This window comes from Electrophorus electricus, chromosome 7, assembly GCF_013358815.1.
Source record: "Electrophorus electricus isolate fEleEle1 chromosome 7, fEleEle1.pri, whole genome shotgun sequence".
In the NCBI taxonomy this organism is placed as follows: domain Eukaryota; kingdom Metazoa; phylum Chordata; class Actinopteri; order Gymnotiformes; family Gymnotidae; genus Electrophorus; species Electrophorus electricus.
In genome coordinates, this window is record NC_049541.1 from 24,952,175 (window position 1) to 24,974,835 (window position 22,661).

Genomic DNA, 22,661 nt, shown 5'->3' on the forward strand with positions numbered 1-22,661 from the left:
AAACGCGTCGGTTTGGCGACTTCCGTGAGACGAGACCGTCGAGCTGAAGCGTAGAATAAAAGTCTTTTAAACGTACGGCTGTTTGGTCGTTGAGACTTTTATCTTGGCAAGGGTTTTTCCCGTAATTCACAAATACACGTTAAGAACGCGTGAGAGTAAATTAGCTAGCGTTAGCAACCCAGCTAGCTAAACGGGCGCCCTTATTTTTCACTTTTTTGATTTTGTTTTAAATAATTTTAAGCAGCCGAGTGGTTATGCAGATATATTTGTTCCTTTGATGGCCCCTAGATTTATATGTCCGTTCAGATTGGCCTTTGTGGTCTGTTTGCTAGTTCATAGGTAACGTTTAACCGATGCATGAAGGATCCTTAATCATGATCAATAATGCCAAATGTATAGCAAATCCTATAGCTGACATCTTTTTTCATCACGGTGTGGAAGACGGAATGACGATCTATTGCCTGTATTCGAGGGCTTTTGTCAAGTAAGGAGCCCAGTTCTCTTGGGCTACCCAATCAAGCTTGGTTAGGTGTTTCATGTGTGCTCCCGTTGTGAGGATAGAAAGATGTAGAGCATTACAGTTTAATCAGCAGTTCTGTGCTAATGCAGATGGAGATCTGTGTGTTTATTATTTTTGTGTTGTTTTTTTCAAATGTAAATATTGCAGTGATCGAGAATTGTATCGTTCTGATTATAAATCTCTGCAGTGTCTGCCTGACAACGGATTAGAAGGTATGTAGGTTAATCTTGAAATTTCGTGCAAACTGTTGAAAAACTGTGCCTGTCTAAAGTAATAGTTTTGTTAGTTATTTGTAAAAAATATTCCCGACACATATTTTGACCCGAGGCACATTTTGTAGAGTTGTCTAGTTCGTTTAAAGCACAGAACGTTCTTGCCGGGGGCTTGGTATCATGTCACATGTTGAGCTTGTTTTAATTTTGTTTCCTCTTTTTCTAACCAGTCGCTTTGGAAGATGAGGATGAGGATGAGGATGAAAGACCTTCATGTTCTGAGGGTGAGGAAGAAAAGGCGATGGATGAAGAAACCCTGCTCATGGCCAACATGGGTCTACCGGTTGCGTTTATGAGCTCGTCAGCTCAGAGGAGAGCAGTGCGTGTTTATCTGTTGATCTTTGTTATGATGTTCAGAGAACTGCATGATTAAGTAGCACTTGACTGTTGGAAACTCTTATTTATGTCTTGGAAGCGAAAGCTCACAGAAATTAATGTGACTGACAAATGTGGGAAATATTATTATTATTATTATTATTATTATTATAATTTCCCAATAATAGTAATAAATAGAAGCATACATTTTTACATATAAACGTTAATGCCTTTTTGTTTCGCTAAGGTCAAGAAGGAACACACTCCACACAGTGTGAAGAAAAAGAGCCACTGCAGGACACTGTCCGACCGCGAGCCCGCACTGCTGGACCCATCACCGGAGACGGCGGACGTGGAGATCTGTAACGAGGATGAACAGGAGGGAGACGAGCGTGCTGTTCCGGAGGAGAGTCCAGCCGAGGCGGAGTCCGGAGCCTCCCATCCGGCCTGGCCGCAGTACTGGCAGCTGCATGGAGAAGGCCTGCTGTGGGGCGGCTGGGTGGAGAAACACCCGGAGTTCGCTGGTACGGCCCCTCAGGCTCCCTGGGACTCCCCGGACTGGAAGGAGGCCTGGGAAGAGCACTCCAGCCAGGCCTGCCTGTATTACTGGGAGCAGTTCCACTACTGGGTTTCCCAAGGCTGGACTGTGGACAAGTCCTGTGACGGGGATGAACAGCTCGGCGAGGACGAACGGGCGGCGGAGAGGCTGCAGTCACCGTCTTCCTGTGACGAGAACTCGGGGACAGTAGAGGAGCACCTGCGTACAAACCCAGAGGACATGACACAACTTCTGGGCTGCCTGAACTTGGCTGGAGGTAATGACAGCAAGGGGCCCTTGAGCTGCAGTTACGCGGGTGAGCCCAGTGATGGTGGTGACCGGGAAAAAAGGCCGTCAACTCCTGGCACCGTCTGCCCTGACAGTGAGTTCCTTTCATCATTTGTATGTTGGCTTGTTCATTCCTGTTTCTGCTGCATGTTTTGAAGGGACACAGTGTTGCGTGTGAAAGGGCCACTCCGGTTCCTGACTGGCTCTCATGGCTGGTTATTTTGTGGGGGGATTTATTTATTTATTTTTCCCTTCACCTTGTCATGATGTCGGCTTTTGAAAGAAAGAGGCATACAGCATGGGCCTGTGCAGTTTTAACAATTCCCCTCTGGTGTGTGTGTGCCTGTGGAGCACCAGAGCTGAAAACGCACAGAGAGAGTCTCATGTCTACGTCTCACTTTGTGGGATGCTCTGACAGCGGCGTCATCCCGCTGAGGCGTCGGAACAGGACACCTTCGCGGTGGTCTTCTGTTAACAAAGGTGTTCGCTTTGCTCCGGCTGTTTCAGAGGCAACAGGGCAATCTCACCCCAGCTCTGCGACAAACCCAGGCGGCCGGCCTGCAAAGGGCACCGGCACTGATGATGATGATGAGGGCGATGGCGAAGAACCCCCAGAGAGAAAGCCAGCCAAAACGAGAAGAAGGCGAGTGGACTGCACAATCGCAATTAGCACGCTACTCTGGGCATGTTAGCATTTTAGCTTCTGGTTATGCTTTTGTCTGAGAGAATTGTAATGTGTGAAAGTGGGCGGGATGGTCCCCATGTTGGCATGGCAGCTAATCCTGCTGTTTGCCGCATTAGCCATGAGCTGGACATCGAGGAGCTTGCGCAGATGCCTCCTGAGGAGGTGTGGGAGACTCTGGGTCTCAAGCGTGGCCCCCAACTCAAGTAAGAGACACACACACACATACACACACACACACACACACACACAGACACTCGCACAGCTCCTTCACCTGTGTCTGGGCCCTGGCAGGTTCACGAGTGTGCTAAAGTTCCGGCGATCTCACGGCCCACTCCCGCGGAGGCGGGCAGGACAAAAGGCAGCCCGCAGGGTCAACACGCACGTGTTCTTCAGCGAGGACGGCAAGGACGGCGAGACCAACGTGGCGGAGATGAGCCCGACCCTCCAGAAAGTAAGAGACACCGTTTTCTCATTGACCCTCAGAGGTCAGAAGGCCACCGCAATCGCTGCGGGCCTGTGACTACACATGCCTGAGCGTTTCTTTTTAAGGGCGATTCTGCGGGTCCCGGACTGGGAACCGATGAGGCCCCATGTGGGTTTATGAAGAACAGGCTGCTGTCCCGGTGACGTCTCCCGATCCCAGGATTCCCTGAGAGCGTGGCAGTGGGCGTGGTCGCGCTCCCAGTCCTAGACATGATGGGGAAGGTCCCTGAAGTTTATGTTCATATGTAGGCGTTGCTGGTGGGGTGGGCCGTGACGGGTGGATGTCAGTCTCAGGCTGAATGATGAGCCACCCACCTTGTGCCGTCTATACTGGGGCTTTACTGACATTTGAAATGAAATGCTTATGAAATAGCTGTGTGTGTGCGTGTGTGCGTGCGTGCATGCGTGCGCGTGGGGAATGACAGATTTCCATTGCTGTATTGTCATTTATAGCCGTCATGTTGTGCACACGTGCCAACGATGACAGCTTAACTGTCATTTATTTTAGGTGTGTGTGTGTGCGTGTGTACAGTCCCCCGGTCTGTCAGCCAAGTGTGATAGCAGGCAGCCTGAGCCTCTTGGAGAGTAGAAAAATGGAAGCGACAACCTCCTGCACCACAGACACACACACACACACACACACACACACACACACACACACCGGTAAGAGCAGCTCAGCTGTTTCTGCAGGCCGTTTACCCCATCCACACATCCTGCGCTCTGGAGCCTGATAGCGCTGTGTACACATACACAATCGCAACACACACACACATAAATGCATGCCACACTTGCACATACCATAGGTGTTCGCCCACGCCACAGACACGCTTCGCATCCCCGCAGACGGCCGCGAGAGCTGGTGGCCCACATCCCGATTCTTGAACTCCCCTCTTAAGACTGCCTGTGCTGCCCGCGGCCAACCTTTCCCCGCCTTCCCCTGGCTCGGAGAAACCCAACTGCCGCTCGGCGCGGAGAAAGGAGGAGATTCTGGTGTGACGGGGCTCCCCGCTGTGTGACCCTAGCGCTGCTCTCTTGGGACCAGAGGCATCCGCTGGTCTAGTGTCGAGAGAGAGCTTTACTGCAACAGACTGGGATCACCGCCTCCATCCAGCTTTGACTGACGAAGAGGTTCTCTGTGATGTACGGCCACTGGTCCTAATTCGACCTGTGTATGTATATTACTGTGTAGCTGCAGGCACAGTGTCTGTCTGGGTTTGTGGTGGCTTGCTCCTGGTATTCCATTCTTTCCTACCATATGAATGCCGCTGTGTTTGGAGTTTTTTTGTGTGTGTGTGTGTGTTCTGCTGACCACAGTATTGCACATGAACCTTGGTGTTTGTCTCTTAGTTATTTGTGTTTTGTTTTAATGTTTTAATCTCCCCCCCCCCCCCCCCCCCCAGGTGCAACATTTTCTGCAGAGAGTCCAAACGGAGAGTGACTCAGAGAAGGCAGCAGTATTAGACAGCCTGTCCTCCCTGCACGGGGGAGGCGCAGGGGCTGGACGGAGTACTCCCAGCCCGCAGGAGAGCAAAGAGGAGGAGGAGTTTGTAAAGTCGCCTCCCCCTCGTTCCGGCCATTCAGGGCACGTGGATCGGCCACTACCCGCAACCTGGCTGCAGCCAGAACCACAAGCGGACCCAGAGCCAGTGCGGGAAGGATCTAACCGCAGGAGGGAGCCGCCGGCCTTGGATATACCGGACTACCTCCTCCCTGACCCCACAGAGGATGGAGATGGAGGTCAGTGCACTTAGTACACCGGACCACATGTCTAAAACCAGCGTATCCTCATCCTCGTCACCCAGTAATTGCCGCATAACGAGAACTGTTAGCATTAGGTGTCGGCTTAGTTAAGGAAAACGCTTAACGGTGGGGTGTGTGTGTGTGTGAAACAAACTCCGTTTTGCCACTCCACAGCGGGGAGCGAGCGGGCCTCGAAGAAGAAGAAGAAGATGATGAAGAGGAAGCGTGCTGCTGGGAGGAGGAGCAGGGAGGTGGCCCCGCCTCCTGAGATCGCCGCCGAGCCAGAGCTGGCCAAGTACTGGGCGCAGCGGTACCGCCTCTTCTCCCGCTTCGACGAGGGCGTGAGACTGGACCACGGTCAGTGCATCCCGCTGGGTCTTCAGTGCCTCACTGTTGCCGTTAGTAACGGTACATTGCAAATGCATTAATTATAGGCTCGTTAATCATGCATTTCCATACATGATCATTTATTTTCCTTTGTTGTTATTGCATTTTGTTTTGTTTTGTTGTTTTTTCTAACATGGAATAAGTCACATTCGTATCTGGAGTGAGACGTGGTAGATGTATTTCACACTTTGCATGCATTTCACACACATTTTGCACAGAAGCACATTTAGGAAGTCATACGTGCAGCATGTTGAATGGCGGTGTCACCGGCATGCTGCACCACCCAGAGCTCCTTGCGGGAGCGCATCCATGCGCCTCCACCGTGGTGCAGGTGGAATTCCGCGTCAGGCCAGATGAAGTGTGCCGATTTCGCCTTTTAATGGAGGCTGTATCCCAGCAACCGCTGTCGGGTGTTCGGTGCCGTGTCGAACGAGTCAAAACGGACGGCGCGTTCGTCACCGCGACCACAGGGGGAACCGAGAGAGCCGTCTGCACGCTGCACACGCTCCAGGTGCGGAATTAACCAGCGATGAAAATTGAGCGATTACTGTGACGCCTTTTGTGCGTGCGTTAGAGCAACGCACACTCACCGGTGAAAGGAAGACAAAACGAACGCAAAAACGCAGCCACTGTCCTGGCTGAAAGCCAAACCAAGCAGTGGTGCAAAGTGAAAGCCACCGGATAGGGCTGTGGGTGAGGGTGTGAGTGCGTGATGTGGATTGGTTGTATGAATGTGCATAGTTTGCATGGTATGCCTCACCAAAGCATTCAGGACCCTAAAAAGTCATAAGCTTTGTCTGGATTAAAAACTGTATTTGCAGATTAATTTCCAGTTTATCTGTAACTACACTTGCAGATTATCCCAGCCAGCACTTGTATTGCCAACTGATATGCTCTTACACTAAATTTTCAAAGTCACTGTTCATTATTTGTCAATAGATTAAAAAATTGTAATAAAAAATGAAAACATTCATAAGTACTTAACCCCTATTCAAACTGGCACTTGACAGAACCACATTTTGCTGCAGTTACAGCTTGAAGTCTGTTGAGGTACGTTTATGACAGCTTTATGCTGTTTGGGAGTGATTTCTCCCCGCCCATTCCTGGAAAATTAATTTTTTGTCATTGAATATTTTTTTACATAAAACCCTTATCAGTTTAAATTAGTTCATCGAGGGTCAGTCTTTTAAATTCTAATAATTAAATTAAAATATCAGTGTCATTTGTAAAGTAGTAATTTGTCATCTAAGTGGGTTGAGTGGTTTTGCAAGGCTGGTTGTGTATGCGTGCGTGTGACATTTGTAAGAAACAGGTGGTTTGGCTGAGCAGCTGAGAGATGCATGTAGGAAGAGAGAAAAATAGATGAGAGAGAGAGAGAGAGAGAGAGAGAGAGAGAGAGAGAGAGAGAGAGAGAGAGAGAGAACGAGAGCAAGCGAGCACCAGAGAGAGAAAGAGCCAGCCAGAGCGAGCGAGCGAGAATGTGTGCTGGACAGAGAGCGAGCCAGAGAGAGCAGGCGAGAGAGCGAGAGCCAGAGAGAGCGCGCGCCAGACAGAGAGCAAACGAGAGCGCCAGAGAGCAAGAGCGCGAGTGAGAGCAAGAGAGCAAGCCAGAGAGAGCGCACGCCAGACAGGGAGCAAAAGAGAGCGCCAGAGAGTGAGAGCGAGCGAGCGAGAGCAAGAGAGCAAGCCAGAGAGAGCGTGCGCCAGACAGAGAGCAAAAGCGAGCGAGCACGAGAGAGAGAGCGAGCGAGCACGAGAGAGAGAGCGAGCGAGCACGAGCGAGAGGGCGCCAGAGCGAGAGCGAGAGCAAGTGCGAGTGAGCCAGAGAGAGAGAGGGCGTGCGCGCCAGAGAGAGCGAGCGAGCCCAAGAAAGAGAGCGCGCGTGCGCCAGAGAGAGCGAGCGAGTGAGCGAGCGCCAGAGAGAGAGCCGGAGCGAGCCAACCGGAGAGAGCCGGAGCGAACCAGAGAGCGATGGAGAGAGAGAGAGCGCGAGAGAGCACCAGGCAGGGAGAGCACAAGAAAAGCAGCATTTTCCAAGTGTAGAGATCTCCCGTCATCCACTCCTGCATGCTCCATCATTCTCCGACACACTGGAAGAGGACCCCCCCCCCCCCCTTTATACACACACACACACACACAAGTTAGAAAGAGCACCTTCTACCCATCTCTGAAACGCAGCATCTGCCCGCCATGGCGTGCTGCTCCGAGCTCAGATCATAGCGATCCTGCCAACCGTCCGGAATTCCGTTTGAAGTGCAGATCAGACGTGGCTGCGTCTCCCGTCCTCCGTGGGCACGCACCTCCGTGGGCACCTCGGGGGGCACCTCGCACCTCCGTGGGCACGGCGGCCTGCCTGCCTCATGCCCAGCCACGCAGTTTTTGATGGATTCAGAGAGTAAGTGGGCGAGGTGGCGAGATTCCCAGCCCGGGGCTGCTTCACGCAGGGGGAGAGTCAGTCGATGTTCCTGTTGAGAGGAAAGTGTAAAGTGTAAAGATGTGCAAACTATTAAAGTAATGGCCGGATTCCTCTGAATCCTTCAACTTCTGGAACATTCTGTCTCTCCTCTCCCTTTGGCAGAGGTTTTGAGGAACCAATGCGTTAATGTGGCCTCAAACTCGAATCCTGCATGGACACGCCTGATTCAACTCGATAATTAAATTGAGATTTCGGTCAGCTAAACTGTTCAATGCCTGCGTCACGGCACCTGGGGACCGAGCAGCGCATGATGACGGAAATTGAAAAAGCTCTACCCGGCCCACCCGTGAGCAGTAAACAGGAAGTGGGAGGGGCCACGGTAGGCCATCTTACCCCAACCCCCTACCCACAGATGTGGCTGTAGCAGGTGTTCTATTTTGAAATGGAAAACAGAAAAGGGAAAACAAAAAAACAAAAAAAACAAACCTAGATTTATTTTTTATTTATTTTTATTTGGGGGGGGATTCATTACGGAAATGTTTCCAGTTCCTGTTCATTATGGAAATGCAGTGCTCTTTTCAACATAGCACATAAATGCCCCTGTAAGTGACTGATGTGAGTTTACAAGGTCAAACGTTAGAATAGATCTCATTTCAAAACATCAACACAGTCATCCAGCTTTAAGTCCCATCTTACTGTATATATGCGGTATGTCTCACAGACAGCAGTGCATTGCTCCCTGGAGGTGAAAAATACGTGTTTGGGGAAAGCCACAGTGATAGAAATAAAACAAATTTGAAAAAAGGGCGAGAGAGCACAAACCAGTATAGGTACCCACAGTGCACCGTGGTTTGTGTCCAGAGGGCTGGTTTTCCGTCACTCCGGAGAAGATAGCCGAGCACATCGCCCAGAGGGTGCAGGCAGCCTCAGACTCGCGGCTCATCGTAGACGCCTTCTGCGGCGTGGGGGGAAACGCCATCCAGTTCGCCCTCACTGGCAAGAGAGGTACGCCGCCGGGAAAACGTGGTCGGCTTGAACACGTCGCTGTGCAGCACGTTGCCAGAGGGAAACCGTTGTAGGGTCATCGTTATTAAATTATAGTGTTTTACATCTTCCTTAATAAAATCTTTCTGTAGATTCTGTAAGGAATAGTGCAGTCAAAAATACTAACATGGTTAAAGTAAATGAAAAATAAGTTGCTAATTTTTGAATGATTCTTCTTTCTTTCCCAATGACTTGGGTGTTAAGAATAAAAGCTATCAAACAGAAGACTAGACTAAGAAGCTACTAAGAACCCCAGATGACCCTGTTATCTGTGTGTGTGTGTGTGTGTGTGTGTGTGTGTGTGTGTGTGTGTGTGTGTGTGTGTGTGTGTGTGTGTGTGTGTGTGTGTGTCTGTGTGTCTGTGTCTGTCACTCAGTGCTAGCCATTGACATCGACCCAGTTCGCCTGGCGCTGGCCCAGCACAATGCTGAGGTGTACGGCGTGGCCCAGCACATCGACTTCATCCAGGGGGACTTCCTGCAGCTAGCCCCACGGCTGCGTGCTGACGTGGTCTTCCTTAGCCCTCCGTGGGGAGGGCCGGAATACCTCAGCGCCGACGTCTTCGACATCAAGACCATGATGAGTCCCGATGGATATCCTTTTAGCACTGCGATCGTTTTAATGCGCCATGCTGCTGTGGCTAACAGACAGTGAGAGCCAGTAGGGAGTGTTTAGCCTGAGCGCATTAGTGCGACTGCAGCATAATACCAACTGTTCTTTGTCAGAAGCACTAGCATTTTATGCCAATGTTTTTCCTTGTTTTTGGATTATCACGTACGCGATTATCAGATCAGCAAACGCAAGTGTGCAAGCTTCGAATAGTGTTGCTGCACCGTGTAATCTGGGGATATTCCTTAACTCACCACACATTTGAAATTTTCAGGCTGTCCAAAATGATTTCCGATAACATAGTGTATTTCCTCCCTCGGAATGCTGATATGGATCAGGTAAGACCACAAGAAGATTGGAATGTTTGATGGAGTGTTTTTAGTTCATTGAGATAGAAGAAGTGTGTGTGTGTGTGTGTGTGTGTGTGTGTGTGTGTATGCACACATTTGGCTTCAACTTGACCTTCACACTCATTTTTGCAAATGGTCTCTGGATGGTGGCTTTTTGTTGCTCCCAGTCTGCGTGCTGACATCAGCAAATCTGTCTTGCCTGCCTCAAATAAATTTCTTACACAGCCAATCGTAAACCAGATTTGAATGAATGCTGTGTGCATATTGGACAGGAATATGAAATATGTTTTCTCTAAAAATGGGACTGGATTAACACGCACCTTAGCGGTAATATTTCCATATTCTGATTACAACCAGGGTGTTGCAGTGAGTGCACCTCATTCTTCAGAGCTGTTTGATACACAGCTCTCTGTACAATACCATGAAAAACAAATTTGTCGACATTTAAAATTTCCAGAGAGTTCTGTCTTCAGTTCGAAGCTCGTCGTTGAACAGAGCAGGGCTCCCAAACCATAGGCCTGCTTTCATCATGACTTCAACGCAGGGTGGTGCTAACCATGGATACAGAAAGCAGAAAGTTTAAACCCAGTCTGACGCTTCCTAGACACTGTCATTTAACCCCTGAGTTTCTGCTCAGAAATGCACAGTTCTTATTTCCATAGAATGCATATTGGCATCTGAAATATTGCCATGTTAAAGCAAAAACCCATCAGTTCTTTCCTTAAAGGGCCCCTATCATGGAAATCTGAATTTCCCTCACTTATTTGAAAAAAAGAATTTTGAAGTAATATAAATATTGTTCATATTTCAAAACGCACTGCGCACACTCCCAGTTCATACAGTCTATGCATGGAATCTAAGATGCAGAGAACAGCCCATTTTCAAATCGCTTTCTTTGATGTCTTGAGAACAATCTCATTTACATATCTCTGTCTATTCAGCCTAAGGCAGTTTAGCCCCACCCGCTTACATTGAAGTTTTCAGGGGTGTTTCAGCCTGATGACGGAGGCACACACACACAATACAGGCTGCCAATCAGAACAGAGCTCATTTATCTTTTATCCGTATTAAAAGCATAGTAACAGAAACGGCCTGTTTAATTACAAGAGGTAAAGTTGTAAAATGGTCACACACAAATTAATTATATTTTTAGAACATAAAAACGCACAAATGCTGTAAGTGGGCACAAAGGAAATATTAAAAGAGAAATATGATATGGGCCCTTTAACAAGTACACTAGAACCCCAAATAACATTTTTAGAATCTTATAATAATGCTCTAACTATTCCAGAGCAGTAGTTTTGGAGATATTTATGAGCATTTCCTTCATGGTTGTGCAATCAGAAATGGCTTTTGCTTCAGATTAAACCAGTTGCAGAACTGATTATTTGTTCATGGTTATTGCCTTTATCAACAACTTGACTCCCATGAGACTCCTGGTGATGCTGCAGGAGATTCGTTCAGGCCACCTCCTTCCGTTGGGGGAGGGCAAGGCCATGATTGTAGACAGACAGTATCTGGCCACCATGTCCTGAGGGATCTGGATTGGTGAGGAACCAGATTCCAGCGTGAACTCGAAGAAACATTTGATTTGTTGATAACGAAGTCAAAGCATTTCATAATGATTTAATTAGGAAGTAAAAGCTCGAATCTGTAGTTAGTTATATAGTTACTACGATGTTACAGACACGGTTTGCATAAAACAGCATTGTTTATGTATAGTTTTGTCTTTTTTTTGTATGTGGTAGGTGTGAAATAATATGAAATATTAAGCCAAAACCTATTAAAGCAAACAGAGATGCTGTTGTGTAAGGAAACCACTTTAGAAGCCTGGTTTTGGTCTGCCTTTGTTTACTAAGTCAATGGCCAAACAATTCCTGCTATTGCACTTATTAATATTCAGTATTAATATCTCCTTTTTTGCTCTAGATTGCTTCGCTTGCTGGGCCTGGTGGGAAAGTAGAAGCGGAGCAGAACTTTCTGAATAACAAGCTGAAAACCATAACGGCTTACTTTGGCAGTTTGATAAAGACAGATTCTTAGTTAGCCTTGTTGGTGCACTCCAGATCAGATTTCTGATCGTGTTTATCTGTCATTTCTTATTGTACTGTTCTGTACAATCTGCAAGTCTGTTGTACTGGCTAGTGTTTATTCTTTTACAGTTAATGTTTATTTTAGAAATGATACCTGTTTGTAAATCTTTTTTATTATTAAAGTTGGTCATGTAATCCTTTGTAATAGTAGCTGTAAATTACCTGGCTATTTAGGTATGGATGCAAAGGCAGTGTGATTTATTCCAGTAATTTTGCAAGCTTTATCATCAATTTCACTATATTTCTCTGTATAGTCATTTGCATGCTGATTTTGACATGGCCTTATCACTGCTAATCCTTCTAGAGGTTTGTGTCCTCCCGTGACCTCCCGTTTGCCATTGTACTTTGGTCAGTTTTCCAAATGTGATCTAAGTATATTAAGTGTATTAAGACTAGTACTTTGGACATATCTCGAACACTTGGAGCAAATTCTACAGTTGAAAAGAATTGACCCACGAAATACCATAATCCCAGTGTTTTAAGGACTTTAGACTTATTCAGTAGAAGATTCCTCCGTGTGTTTGTCTTCCACACCATCTGCAGGGCCTGCCTGAAGCGTTAACATACAGAATTCAAAGCAGCAGTAAAGGCTTAAGTGTTGGCGAGAGGCTTGCACAGACTCAAGTTAATTATTACATATGCTTAAAGATGAGGGAGTGTCGCGTAAAATGATTAGTACTCTTCAAGCGAACTGTCTAGATGTTCAATGGCCCAGACACTAAGAGAGCATGCAAATAAAAGCGATAAACAGCCAGGGTTGGTATCAGGAAGTTGCAGTGAATGAGGAAAAATACGCTGAAGTTCCTCTTTCTGTAGCTGCGAGGATCCAGTCCAGTTTGACCAGAGCGTGGCACGGTGTGCTTCGTCTACTTTGGCCGAGTAAATGCTTCAGAATACATACACTTGACATTCGACAGGTACGTTGTTTTATGCCTCCTAAATAACTTTTCTTCAGGTATGAAGGCTTGCATACATTTTCTAGAATTTGTCAACCTGTTGCGTTTATGTGAGAAACCACTAATTAAATCTTTAAGGACAGAAAACTGCTAGTGAGCCATTTCCGACTGATATCAGAAGATATCGCACCGTGGGGATATTCAGCGCTTTTGATTAGAAAGTCCTAGATGAAATCTTTTTTTCTTTTAATGATTTCATGGTTTCTCGTGGCTATATATAATTGAGAGATACACTAGGCGTAGCGTAATGTAGCATTTTGGTTTTACACATGAAGGGGAAAACCCGCCCGATTTTCCTGGTACCCCTTAAGGTCCAGTGGGTACTGGATGGCTCATGGTCAGCTTCTGAAGGTTGTGGACGATATTAGGCATATGACAACACCGTTACACTTCATATCACTTATGTTTGATTTATGTTGTTCAAAAGAATAATCCATTACATTCCGCTGAGTTGTATTTAAAGCACACTCATAGATTCTAGAGCAAGTTCTCTAGCACAAGGTGAGTTGCTCAAAAACTCGGGAGGAAGTGGTCGAGTAGAGCAAACGGCCAGTGACAGTATCGTGTTTAAAAGCTGGTTGATTTAAAAAGTGTTTTCTGTTGTTTTAAGATCATCAGCATACTAAATGATCTAAGGTTGTTCTTGCATTTGGATGTCTAAAATAGAACATGTAAAACACAATATCTAGAACAGCTGGCCCAAACCCAACGTTATCCAGCAGTGACCACAACGCACACTATTTTGTTTTTTATATTTGAGGTGATGGATCAGTCACTGTCAACAGCACGGTATACACACTCCCTACACACGTGTATAGCCCGTATTGTTTTAATGCATGACACATGATGGCAGGCATTCCTGTAATTCACGTTTTAATGACGCATAATGATTAATGCCGAATAGCAGAGTAGGGCCTGGCTTGCGGTACACCCGCTCAGTATTTCCTTACTGGATCTATTGAACGTTCAGCGATCAAAGCAGATATTTCGTGATAGCCTAATGTAAAGTCAACGAAATCAAAGACTCAATTAACTGATGATCACACTTCGACAGCAGTTCCGCACTAACAAGGTGCTTAGGTGGTAGGTTTTTCTTTTTGCTAGTGACTGTTTAAGGGTGCTATCTGGTCGCTTTGAACTCAACCATGTCTCGGGAGACTTGAAAAGTTTCGATTAAATTTGCTATCACATCTCCTGATTCCTGATGAGCACAGGCCTGTATCTTGCTGCTTTTATGTCGTCACCCTGACCCACTTGTACCCCGGACACCGTGGTGAGAGTGCGCAGAAAACCAGAAACGCAAGCGAGCGCCGTAGCCTTTTACGCGCAGTCGCTACGCTTTTGCGCTTTCTGTTCTCCTCTGTGTTTCTCATGTCGAGGCAGAAAAGCTGCACAGAAGATGGTCGAAGGAGGAAGTGTGAAGCGTCTGTGTCCTCCCTGCCGCCTCACGCTAATCTGGCCGCATAGCCCAGCGACCGACTTCCTGCAGACGTCTAAAAATACAGCCGCGGTTCTCGGGCAGGACACTGCAGCAGCAGCAGCGAGCGGGATGCGCTTTCCCTGGCTCCCAGTAGTTGTCTCTAGATGCGAGGACCGGGGCAGAGCCAACCATAAGACGAAATTAACACTTGTGGGGTGGGTGGGGGGGGTCACCTTACAAACAAAGGTCCAGCTAAGGTAGCGAGTATGTATTCTTCTATTGCTGAGAGACCACTAAAAATCTCGGCTACTTGAACCGTAATAGATGGCTCAGCTAGACCCACAGCAGCGGATCTAAGGGCTGCAAGTCCTTCACGGTAAATTGCTGAGCCGGTTACAACGCCAAATGAGCACTGACTGCGTTTAAAGTGGTGTGTTCAGGCACGTCTTTGAGCATGAATCACGTCTACAGCTGAGCTATCAAAGTTTTTCTTGATTCATTTAACAATTGCTGTATTGTTTTATGTGTAATAGGCTTTCTCTGATCCAAAAGCCACATGCAGACACCAAACATCGCTTAAGCTATTTCTTTTTTATCCTTAGTAAACTAAACTGCTTTAGCATTCATTGGTTACTGTTTTATAAAATATATTTTTTAAAGCATGGCAATGATTTCTCAAAAATAAAAAGGTACAAAGGTTTCTTTGAATAAAGGAGGACATTTTTGTTTCGTTTCAACTCTTGGGTGAAATAGCTGTCCCATGCTGTGGGATGCTTGGCTTTCAGTAAGTGGATTAAATATCCACCAAAACAGGAAAAAAAAAAAAAAACCTGACACCCTTGGTAGCGGCGGGTTGAAGCGTCGGGAGTTTCCTTTACCTAATCTTGAAGTTATGGTTTAGCCATAGATGTTTATTGTGCTATTGAAGATTAATACATGTGAGGTCACCTTTTCTGGAATGTGCCAGGTTCATATTAGTTACTGATTGAACAGATGAAGGGACAGAGGGCCCAGGTGTAACCCTTTTTGTGTTTTCATGCATGACATTTTGAGTCCCTGCCACTGAACATATTACACCTCAAATTACTTTTAGAACTTCCTGGTATATTTCCAGATATTGCTTTGCTTTCTGAACATTATATAAAAGAACATTGACGTTATGGACTAAACACTGATGTGTGTCTTGACATAAACTAATTGGCACCACAGAATCACGGTCTCCCTCCTTTTACTCTCTGTTGTCCATGTTTATTGGTGGAATAACAGAATTAGTTTTAATAGTGTCACTTCTTCAAGGTACTCCATTAAACCTCTCAGCTGACTTTGTGTGTAGTGTTAAATTTACTCCTTGAAGGTGAAAGGTGGTGGTGTAAACATAACGGAGGGGGTATCGTTTTGACTCGGCTGAGCCATTTATGATGGTTGTAGGAAGTTTTCGCCACTTTCTCTGACCTCTGTTACGTATCGCTCCTGTCCCGCCATGAACGCTGTGTTTTGTCTGTCCCTTGCAGGAATCATGGGTTGTAAAAAATCCAAGCTCGGAGAAGGCCAGAAGGGCGGCATGCTTGATGTAAAGAAATGTGACCCTGTACGTACCGACAAAACTGTATATGTGAGAGATCCAACCTCCCCTAAACCACACACTATAGTAAGTAGTAGAGTCAGGCTGGAAAAAATAACCCACACAAAGTCACATGTGACTAACACTTCTAGAGGGCAATTTATTTGAATTGCTTTGTTATGGTCAGAGAAGGGTGTCAATAGAATTTAGATTTTTTTTTTTTTTAGATATTTTAAATAGAATTTAGAATGTGTTTCTCTGTTACCTGTGCACAGAAATGCCTTTAAGGACCTCTGATTTCTATGTCAAATAGTCATTTCTTGGTTTTTCCTTTGCAGAATAATTCTCCGTCAGGACTTCTGCCTGGTCAGATGTTCCAAAAAATGGAAGGTATGCTCAAAGTATAGTCCTCTGTCTGTAATTCGTCTTGAAGGTGCATGCACATGCTATAAAACCCTCTGTGCCTTCCCTCCACAGAGCAAAAAGAGTCCGGCAAAATAGTCATTGCTTTGTTCCCGTACGAGGCCATGCACCCCGACGATCTGGAGTTTAAAAAGGGGGAGAAGATGCATGTTCTTGAAGAGTGAGTGCACACCTTCCGGCCTGTTAAGCCCGCAGTGTTCTGGGTACCTCTGTGTGCAAAGCATCGCCTTATGCTCCTCTGTTGCCTTGATTTTCCTGCACTTTCACAGGCATGGGGAATGGTGGAAGGCGAAGTCTCTGAGCACAAAGAAGGAAGGGTTCATTCCCTCCAATTATGTAGCCCAGGCTGACACCATGGAGACAGAAGCGTGAGTGCACTAGAACACGACTGGGCATTGACTCGCGCGGGATTTGGGCGCGATCTCCGCCGGCAGGTTTGCACGTTAAAGCACGGGGAGAAACAAATCCCTTTCCTTGTTTTTCAGGTGGTTCTTCAAGGATATCACGAGGAAAGACGCAGAAAGACAACTGTTGGCGCCTGCCAACAAACCTGGCTCGTACCTAATACGAGAGAGTGAAACATCCAAAGGTTTATAGCTTACCGTATCCATCATTTCCTAAAAGAAAATGCCAGACTAGTTCCTTAAATGTTTCAATGATGCTAATCTGCAGAACTGCATGCTGGTTTTGTGTTAACATAACAAGGGCTGGATCTCTCATGCATTTCTGTTGCATTTGTCCACTTATGGGCACAAGGACCTTTTCACTATCAGCATATATTTGCTCTAATAAGAGGTGTATAACATTCCTTTACAGGAAGCTACTCCCTGTCCATCCGAGATGTGGGTCCTCAGGGTTCAGATGTTGTCAAGCATTACAAGATCCGCAGTCTGGACAATGGCGGCTACTACATTTCCCCCAAAATCACATTCTCTGATATCATCAAAATGATAAACCATTACCACAGTAGGTTTCACGGAAAAAAAAACAAACCAGAAAAAAACAAAACAAAACAAAACCCAGGAGTACCTTTATAAAATACCTCTTAATTCAGAGTCAAAAATGAAGACTTGAGTTAATCACATGTTTATGTAGTGTTGATCATTTTACTTAATGAAGTCACAGTGGTCCAGGTTTCTTGTGTGTGATTAAGTGTGCCTTTGTGTGTGTGTGTGTGTGTGTGTGTGTGTGTGTGCGCGCGCACGCCCACCCGCCCACGTGTGCTCCTCACACAGAGCAATCCGATGGGCTATGTCGTAAACTAGAGAGACCCTGCGAAAAGCCAAAAGCCCAGAAGCCATGGGACAAAGATGCCTGGGAGATCTCCAAAGAGTCCATCAAGATGGTGAGGAAGCTTGGAGCCGGACAGTTTGGGGAGGTTTGGATGGGTGAGTGCGAGAGACACCAACACTGACATAATCAAGTGCAGCAAATATTCAGGTTAAGAGAACTCCTTATGGAAAATGGCTTTATTTCCATGTTCTTCATTTGGATGTCACAAACAACGTCCTGTTTGTTCACTTAAGGTTATTTAACCATGGTTTTGAACGCCATACATCAAGCAATCGAACTCTGAACCATTTAATCTGGGTTTATTTTTAAACAGTCCAACATATTCAAACAAGTCGAGTGAATTCATTCTTGTTTTTCCTAGATGTGACAGCATACTCTGTATTTGCCTGCTTTGTGACTTTAGGTTTTCAGAAAGGTTTCACACGCATGACTTACTGTTTGAAGTCTAGCAGCGATTATTAGCGGTAGATGGACATCAGATTTACCGCAAACGGCCATGGGTCTGCGTGGGCCGAACGCAGGCGCACCCGAGCGCCCTTATCGGGTTCGTGAGAGAGGGAAGCTGTTGGATGGATTTGCCTCGGATGCCGTTGTTATTCATGCAGTTCCTTCCTGCTTGGCATTCACGGTGAATTACAGGAAGTGGTTGACTTTGGAGATATACAAATGGAGTGGAGGCCACTGTGCCTTCAAGCTTGTTTCCTCACCTTGCTGTGAGCGTGTTGCACCTACCGTGCGTGCAATGGCCGACACGGCGGCAGGTTCCTTCCGTCCCGCAGAGCCGGCGCTCCCTCTGCACCCCACCGTGCCGTCACCGCCCACTTTTCCTGTCTTCTGCGCTGGGCTCGCGTTGCCGGTAACGTGATGTCGACTAGGGCATCAGGAGAGATGGACTCTCCGGTGCAATTACTTTGGTCTCAAAGTCTGTTTCGGTTTCTGTGTGGTCTCCAGGGTTATGGGTGTCATGACAGTATTGTGAAATAGATATTTCTGTCTGTGTGTAAGGGGGTGGGAGAGAGCTTACTGTAAGCAGAGACCCATAAACATGGTCCAGGGGCAATTGTTCAGAATTATACAGACCGAAAGAGGAAAGGAGCGCGTACAAGTTTGCAGTTCTTGTGTCTTTGCTGAATCTGGCTATTCTGTGTCACAAGGTTTCGATACACAGGAATTCTCCATCTGAGGTCAGCAATTCTTCGCTTCTTGTCTGTGGCTCAGTGCCAGGACCTGTTGACTGGAGATGCACTTTATGTTTTGCAGCCTTCTACAACAACAGCACCAAAGTGGCTGTAAAAACCCTGAAGCCGGGCACCATGTCCGTGGAAGCTTTCCTTGAGGAGGCCAACCTAATGAAGACCTTGCAGCACGACCGCCTGGTGCGCCTGTATGCCGTGGTCACCAAGTCCGAACCCATCTACATCATCACTGAGTTCATGGCCAATGGTATGGCAAGCATGGCGCGGTGGACAATGAAACTTCTGTTCACAATACATCCGGGGTGCTTTATCAGGACGTCGTGGTACTCCTGGGAAATTCAAAATTGGCATAAGTAAACAGGTTTATGCAGTGTTCTGTTTTATATCTAAATTAACCAGATGTCATCAAAGGGAACCATCATGGTATCACAATGTAAACATTTACTTATGCCAAATTGTCACTGTTTCAACGGAGTGTGTCTGCTCTGCCTCTTTGAATTATGCTGCCGTAACACACCGCTGTCCTTTACTGTGTGTGTGTGTGTGTGTGTGTGTGTGTGTGTGTGTGTGTGTATGTGTGTGTGTATGTGTGTGTGTATGTGTGTGTGTATGTGTGTGTGTGTATGTGTGTGTGTGTGTGTGTGTGTGTGTGTGTGTATGTGTGTGTGTGTGTGTGTGTGTGTGTGTGTGTGTGTATCTCCTACCACATCCCCCACCTTCTAAGTGAATATTTTCTCCTTTTTTCTAGGGAGCTTGTTGGACTTCTTGAAAAGTGAAGCCGGTTCTAAATTACAACTTCCTAAGCTCATCGATTTCTCAGCTCAGGTAAAAGAATCCCTGATCTGAAGGGCGTACACATGTATGTCCGTTCTTCTCCTTTTCTGGTGTGTTGTAACAGCAGGCCTCTGGGTGGTGTTGGGGGTTTTGCCTATTTAAAAAAAAACCAAAAAAAAAAACACTATTTGGAAACTGGTGCTGATGTCACTTTTTCCATTGCTTGAAGAGAAAGAGGAACTGTAACTCTGATTATGTTTCAGCCACTGTCTTCACTAGCACCGAATATTGCATGCAATTTCTTTTTAAAAATTTGTCAATTGATGTGAAATAAAGTCCACAGTCGTGAAACTTAAGTCGTGAGTTAAATACCACAAGGATTTAAGAGGTATGCTGAAAAGGACTGTTAACTGAGAGAACTAGGAAGGTTTTTTAAAATAATTATTAGTCACAGTTTACAGGAAAAGCCAGCACTACAGAGTCAAAGAGTAATGACTCAATAATATTAAGAGGGACAGATTCAGAGAACCGTATTCAAAAATCTTACCTTTCTGTCCAATTCCTACATCCTTTTTTCTGAATATGAAAGAAGACACAGATAGAGAAGTGATACCCTATTTTCGTCTGTGTGCGGACAATGCTACTGCATGAGCTCAGCTAAAATTGAACAAGTTCGCTTATCCCAGAAGCTGGTTTCACGACATCTCCGATTTCAGTCCTCAGCTGTCAGACCTTCTGGCCCTTTGACAAGGGGATGCTGGGAGATGCTGACTTGTTTGTTTTCGTATGGTGCTTTATGTGATATGCTGGGTATGTGCAGATAGCAGAGGGCATGGCCTATATTGAGAAGAAGAATTACATCCACCGAGACCTTAGGGCGGCCAACGTGCTGGTGTCTGAGAGCCTGCTGTGCAAAATAGCCGATTTCGGCTTGGCTCGAGTGATCGAGGACGACCAGTACACAGCCAGGGAAGGTGGGTGTGGCCTCCTCTCCTCGTGTCTTGTGCCAGAAAGGATGGATGTTAGAGGTCATGAACTTGAGAATAGCTTACACCACTCAGTTTTGTCCAGGTAGTGCAGGTTATTCTCAGGTTCATGACCTCACCATTTTTCACAGCTTGGAAAAACATGTGACCTGCGTGATAGCAAAGAGGATTCCCCCCCCCCTCCCTCTGTGTACTGAACACAGAAGACATACAGTAACTGTGTGTTACAGTGTCCAATACCTGTGCATTGCAGGAGCCAAGTTCCCCATCAAATGGACAGCTCCAGAAGCCATCAATTATGGTTCCTTCACAATCAAATCAGATATGTGGTCTTTTGGGATCCTACTCTACGAAATTATAACGTATGGAAAAATCCCATATCCAGGTACAGTCGTTTGGCTTTGACGCTGTCTCAATTACATACAAATATACTAAATGTTTTTTTAGTTGGTAACACGAGCCGTGAATCAATGATGACAAATTTCACATTTAATGCTCGCATCTCCATCTGCTGGTGAAAAGATTAAATAAACCAAATGAAATGATGACAGAGAGCCACAGTATATCACGTCATTCGTTTCATTCATTAGCATCACACATCAGTGTTCAGTAATGCTCACATCAGTTTCCTGTGCTACTACTTTTGCTCAATCAATGTACTTGATAGAAAAGAAACACATTTGTGTGTGTGTGTGTGTGTGTGTGTGTGTGTTTTAAGATGATATTATTGAGGATTTACCCATAGCCCTGTCTTGCGATTCTCTCTGCAGGAATGAGTAACGTTGAGGTCATGAACTCAGTTCAGCGTGGCTACCGGATGCCCTGTCCTGAAAACTGCCCCACTGAACTCTATGATATTATGACCACCTGCTGGAAAAACAAGCCAGAAGATCGGCCCACGTTCGACTACATCCAGAGCGTACTGGATGATTTCTACACCGCCACTGAGGGGCAGTACCAGCAGCAACCATGAAGGGACAGTGTCACAGTCATTTATAGTTCATAGTTATTAAATCATAGTTTATGATCATTAGAAGAGCAGTGATGCAGCTGAAGCCATGTATACATGTAAATACGATTAATATTTGCTACCATCTGCTTGCTTATTTTAAGCAAGATCAAAATGTTTCTTCAAATTGAAGTTTTATTTGCTTCACTGTAAAAGTATGCTTCATATATGTTGTGCTAATTTCATTTAATGTATTTTTAATTTTTAGTTTTAGTGACCGCATTTATAAATTACCAATAATTATACTACAGAAGAAGCCCATCCAATGAAGCCATTTGGTTGACATAATAAATTATTAAGTTTAGAAATCACATTTGACTGTACAGTGGGTCATATATTTTAATAGTGAGAAAAATACTTTATATGTAAATTGTGGCACAAATGTTGTTACAGTATTTGTAACAATGTATAGTAGTCTAGCATGAACAAGAAACACTGCCCATCTCCTTATCCCTTATCTTGTCTCCTATGATCATTTCCACATGTAGCTTTTAGTTTAAAAGTAAAGTACATTGCGCCTTTCTCCAAGGCTCTCGCTGAAATTTTTAAAAAAAAAAAAAAAAAAAAAAAAAAGGAACCATGAGAGTAAAGTTGAAGGAAATTGTAAGTTGCCTAACAAGGGTTGTGTTATTGTTTGGAACCTGAAGCGTTTACTCTTATCTTCTTTACATTTAGGAGCAAACATTGTTAATAACATCACCCATTACACATAAATGTTTATTTTTAGAAATAGCACACTCTTTCATTTACATTGTTTGTACATTTGTACAATTGATTAACAATGATCCAGACTACTTCAAAATCTGTGTTCAACTGAAATGTAAAAAAGAGATTTAAATTAAAATTCTAAAAAGTAGTTATTGAAATGTATTCCAAATTGCCAAGCATTGGTAACAGCTGTGAACATCGTGAGTCTAGCGAGACTTCTAGTTATAATAACGAGTCAAGTTCTGTCAAAATAAAGGGCCCGATGATTTTTTTTAAAAGTAGAAAACATATAAACAAAAAATAATAATAGCACTGTTGTCTATGATTATTTCTTAGCGCCTCAGTCTGTTTTCGAAAAAAAACCCAAAACATTAAAGCCTTTTAAAAATATATCTTGATAATAGATAATAATATTTCATTGCAAAACTTCCTTTCCTAAATCACTAATTTGAGTTCTATATTGCTAAAATTATATATTGCTATAGTTCTATATTGCTAAAATTCATACTTTTTATTTGCACTTTATTAAAGTAATATATAGTCAACTCATAATTGCTGCCTGTTAGCATTAGATTGACTAATATGTTCTATAAGC

The 22,661-nt window shown here is 45.2% G+C and overlaps 2 protein-coding genes across 3 annotated transcripts; both read left to right on the forward strand.

Moving 5' to 3' along the window:
- Nucleotides 1–126: 126 nt before the first annotated feature.
- On the forward strand, nt 127–11,880 carry tgs1 (trimethylguanosine synthase 1). Its single transcript, XM_035527947.1, has 13 exons — nt 127–484; nt 668–732; nt 963–1,111; nt 1,355–2,027; nt 2,441–2,576; nt 2,735–2,821; nt 2,910–3,069; nt 4,502–4,838; nt 5,016–5,198; nt 8,506–8,649; nt 9,065–9,281; nt 9,557–9,635; nt 11,577–11,880. The coding sequence occupies exons 1-13, from the start codon at nt 354–356 to the stop codon at nt 11,688–11,690; spliced, it is 2,475 nt and encodes an 824-aa protein (XP_035383840.1). The 5' UTR covers nt 127–353; the 3' UTR covers nt 11,691–11,880.
- A 576-nt stretch (nt 11,881–12,456) lies between these two features.
- On the forward strand, nt 12,457–21,669 carry lyn (LYN proto-oncogene, Src family tyrosine kinase). 2 transcript variants are annotated; one of them, XM_027001216.2, is made up of 13 exons: nt 12,457–12,657; nt 15,628–15,764; nt 16,016–16,067; nt 16,155–16,260; nt 16,370–16,468; nt 16,586–16,689; nt 16,917–17,066; nt 17,336–17,488; nt 18,654–18,836; nt 19,338–19,414; nt 20,184–20,337; nt 20,603–20,734; nt 21,120–21,669. In XM_027001216.2, the coding sequence occupies exons 2-13, from the start codon at nt 15,633–15,635 to the stop codon at nt 21,320–21,322; spliced, it is 1,545 nt and encodes a 514-aa protein (XP_026857017.1). In that variant the 5' UTR covers nt 12,457–12,657; nt 15,628–15,632; the 3' UTR covers nt 21,323–21,669. The 2 variants fall into 2 exon arrangements, with proteins under 2 accessions (XP_026857017.1, XP_026857019.1); XM_027001218.2 differs by having other exon boundaries at nt 15,628–15,704.
- Nucleotides 21,670–22,661: the final 992 nt, after the last annotated feature.

What these genes read in the sequence shown, in the direction of transcription:
- lyn (XM_027001216.2), top strand. Translation starts at nt 15,633, where the DNA reads ATGGGTTGTAAAAAATCCAAGCTCGGAGAAGGCCAGAAGGGCGGCATG. An exon ending in GATGTTCCAAAAAATGGAAG is followed by an intron (nt 16,068 to 16,154) that starts GTATGCTCAAAG and finishes TTCCCTCCACAG; the next exon opens with AGCAAAAAGAGTCCGGCAAA. An exon ending in TGGAAAAATCCCATATCCAG is followed by an intron (nt 20,735 to 21,119) that starts GTACAGTCGTTT and finishes TTCTCTCTGCAG; the next exon opens with GAATGAGTAACGTTGAGGTC.
- tgs1 (XM_035527947.1), top strand. Translation starts at nt 354, where the DNA reads ATGCATGAAGGATCCTTAATCATGATCAATAATGCCAAATGTATAGCA. An exon ending in TATTCGAGGGCTTTTGTCAA is followed by an intron (nt 485 to 667) that starts GTAAGGAGCCCA and finishes TAAATATTGCAG; the next exon opens with TGATCGAGAATTGTATCGTT. An exon ending in ACCATGATGAGTCCCGATGG is followed by an intron (nt 9,282 to 9,556) that starts ATATCCTTTTAG and finishes AACTCACCACAC; the next exon opens with ATTTGAAATTTTCAGGCTGT.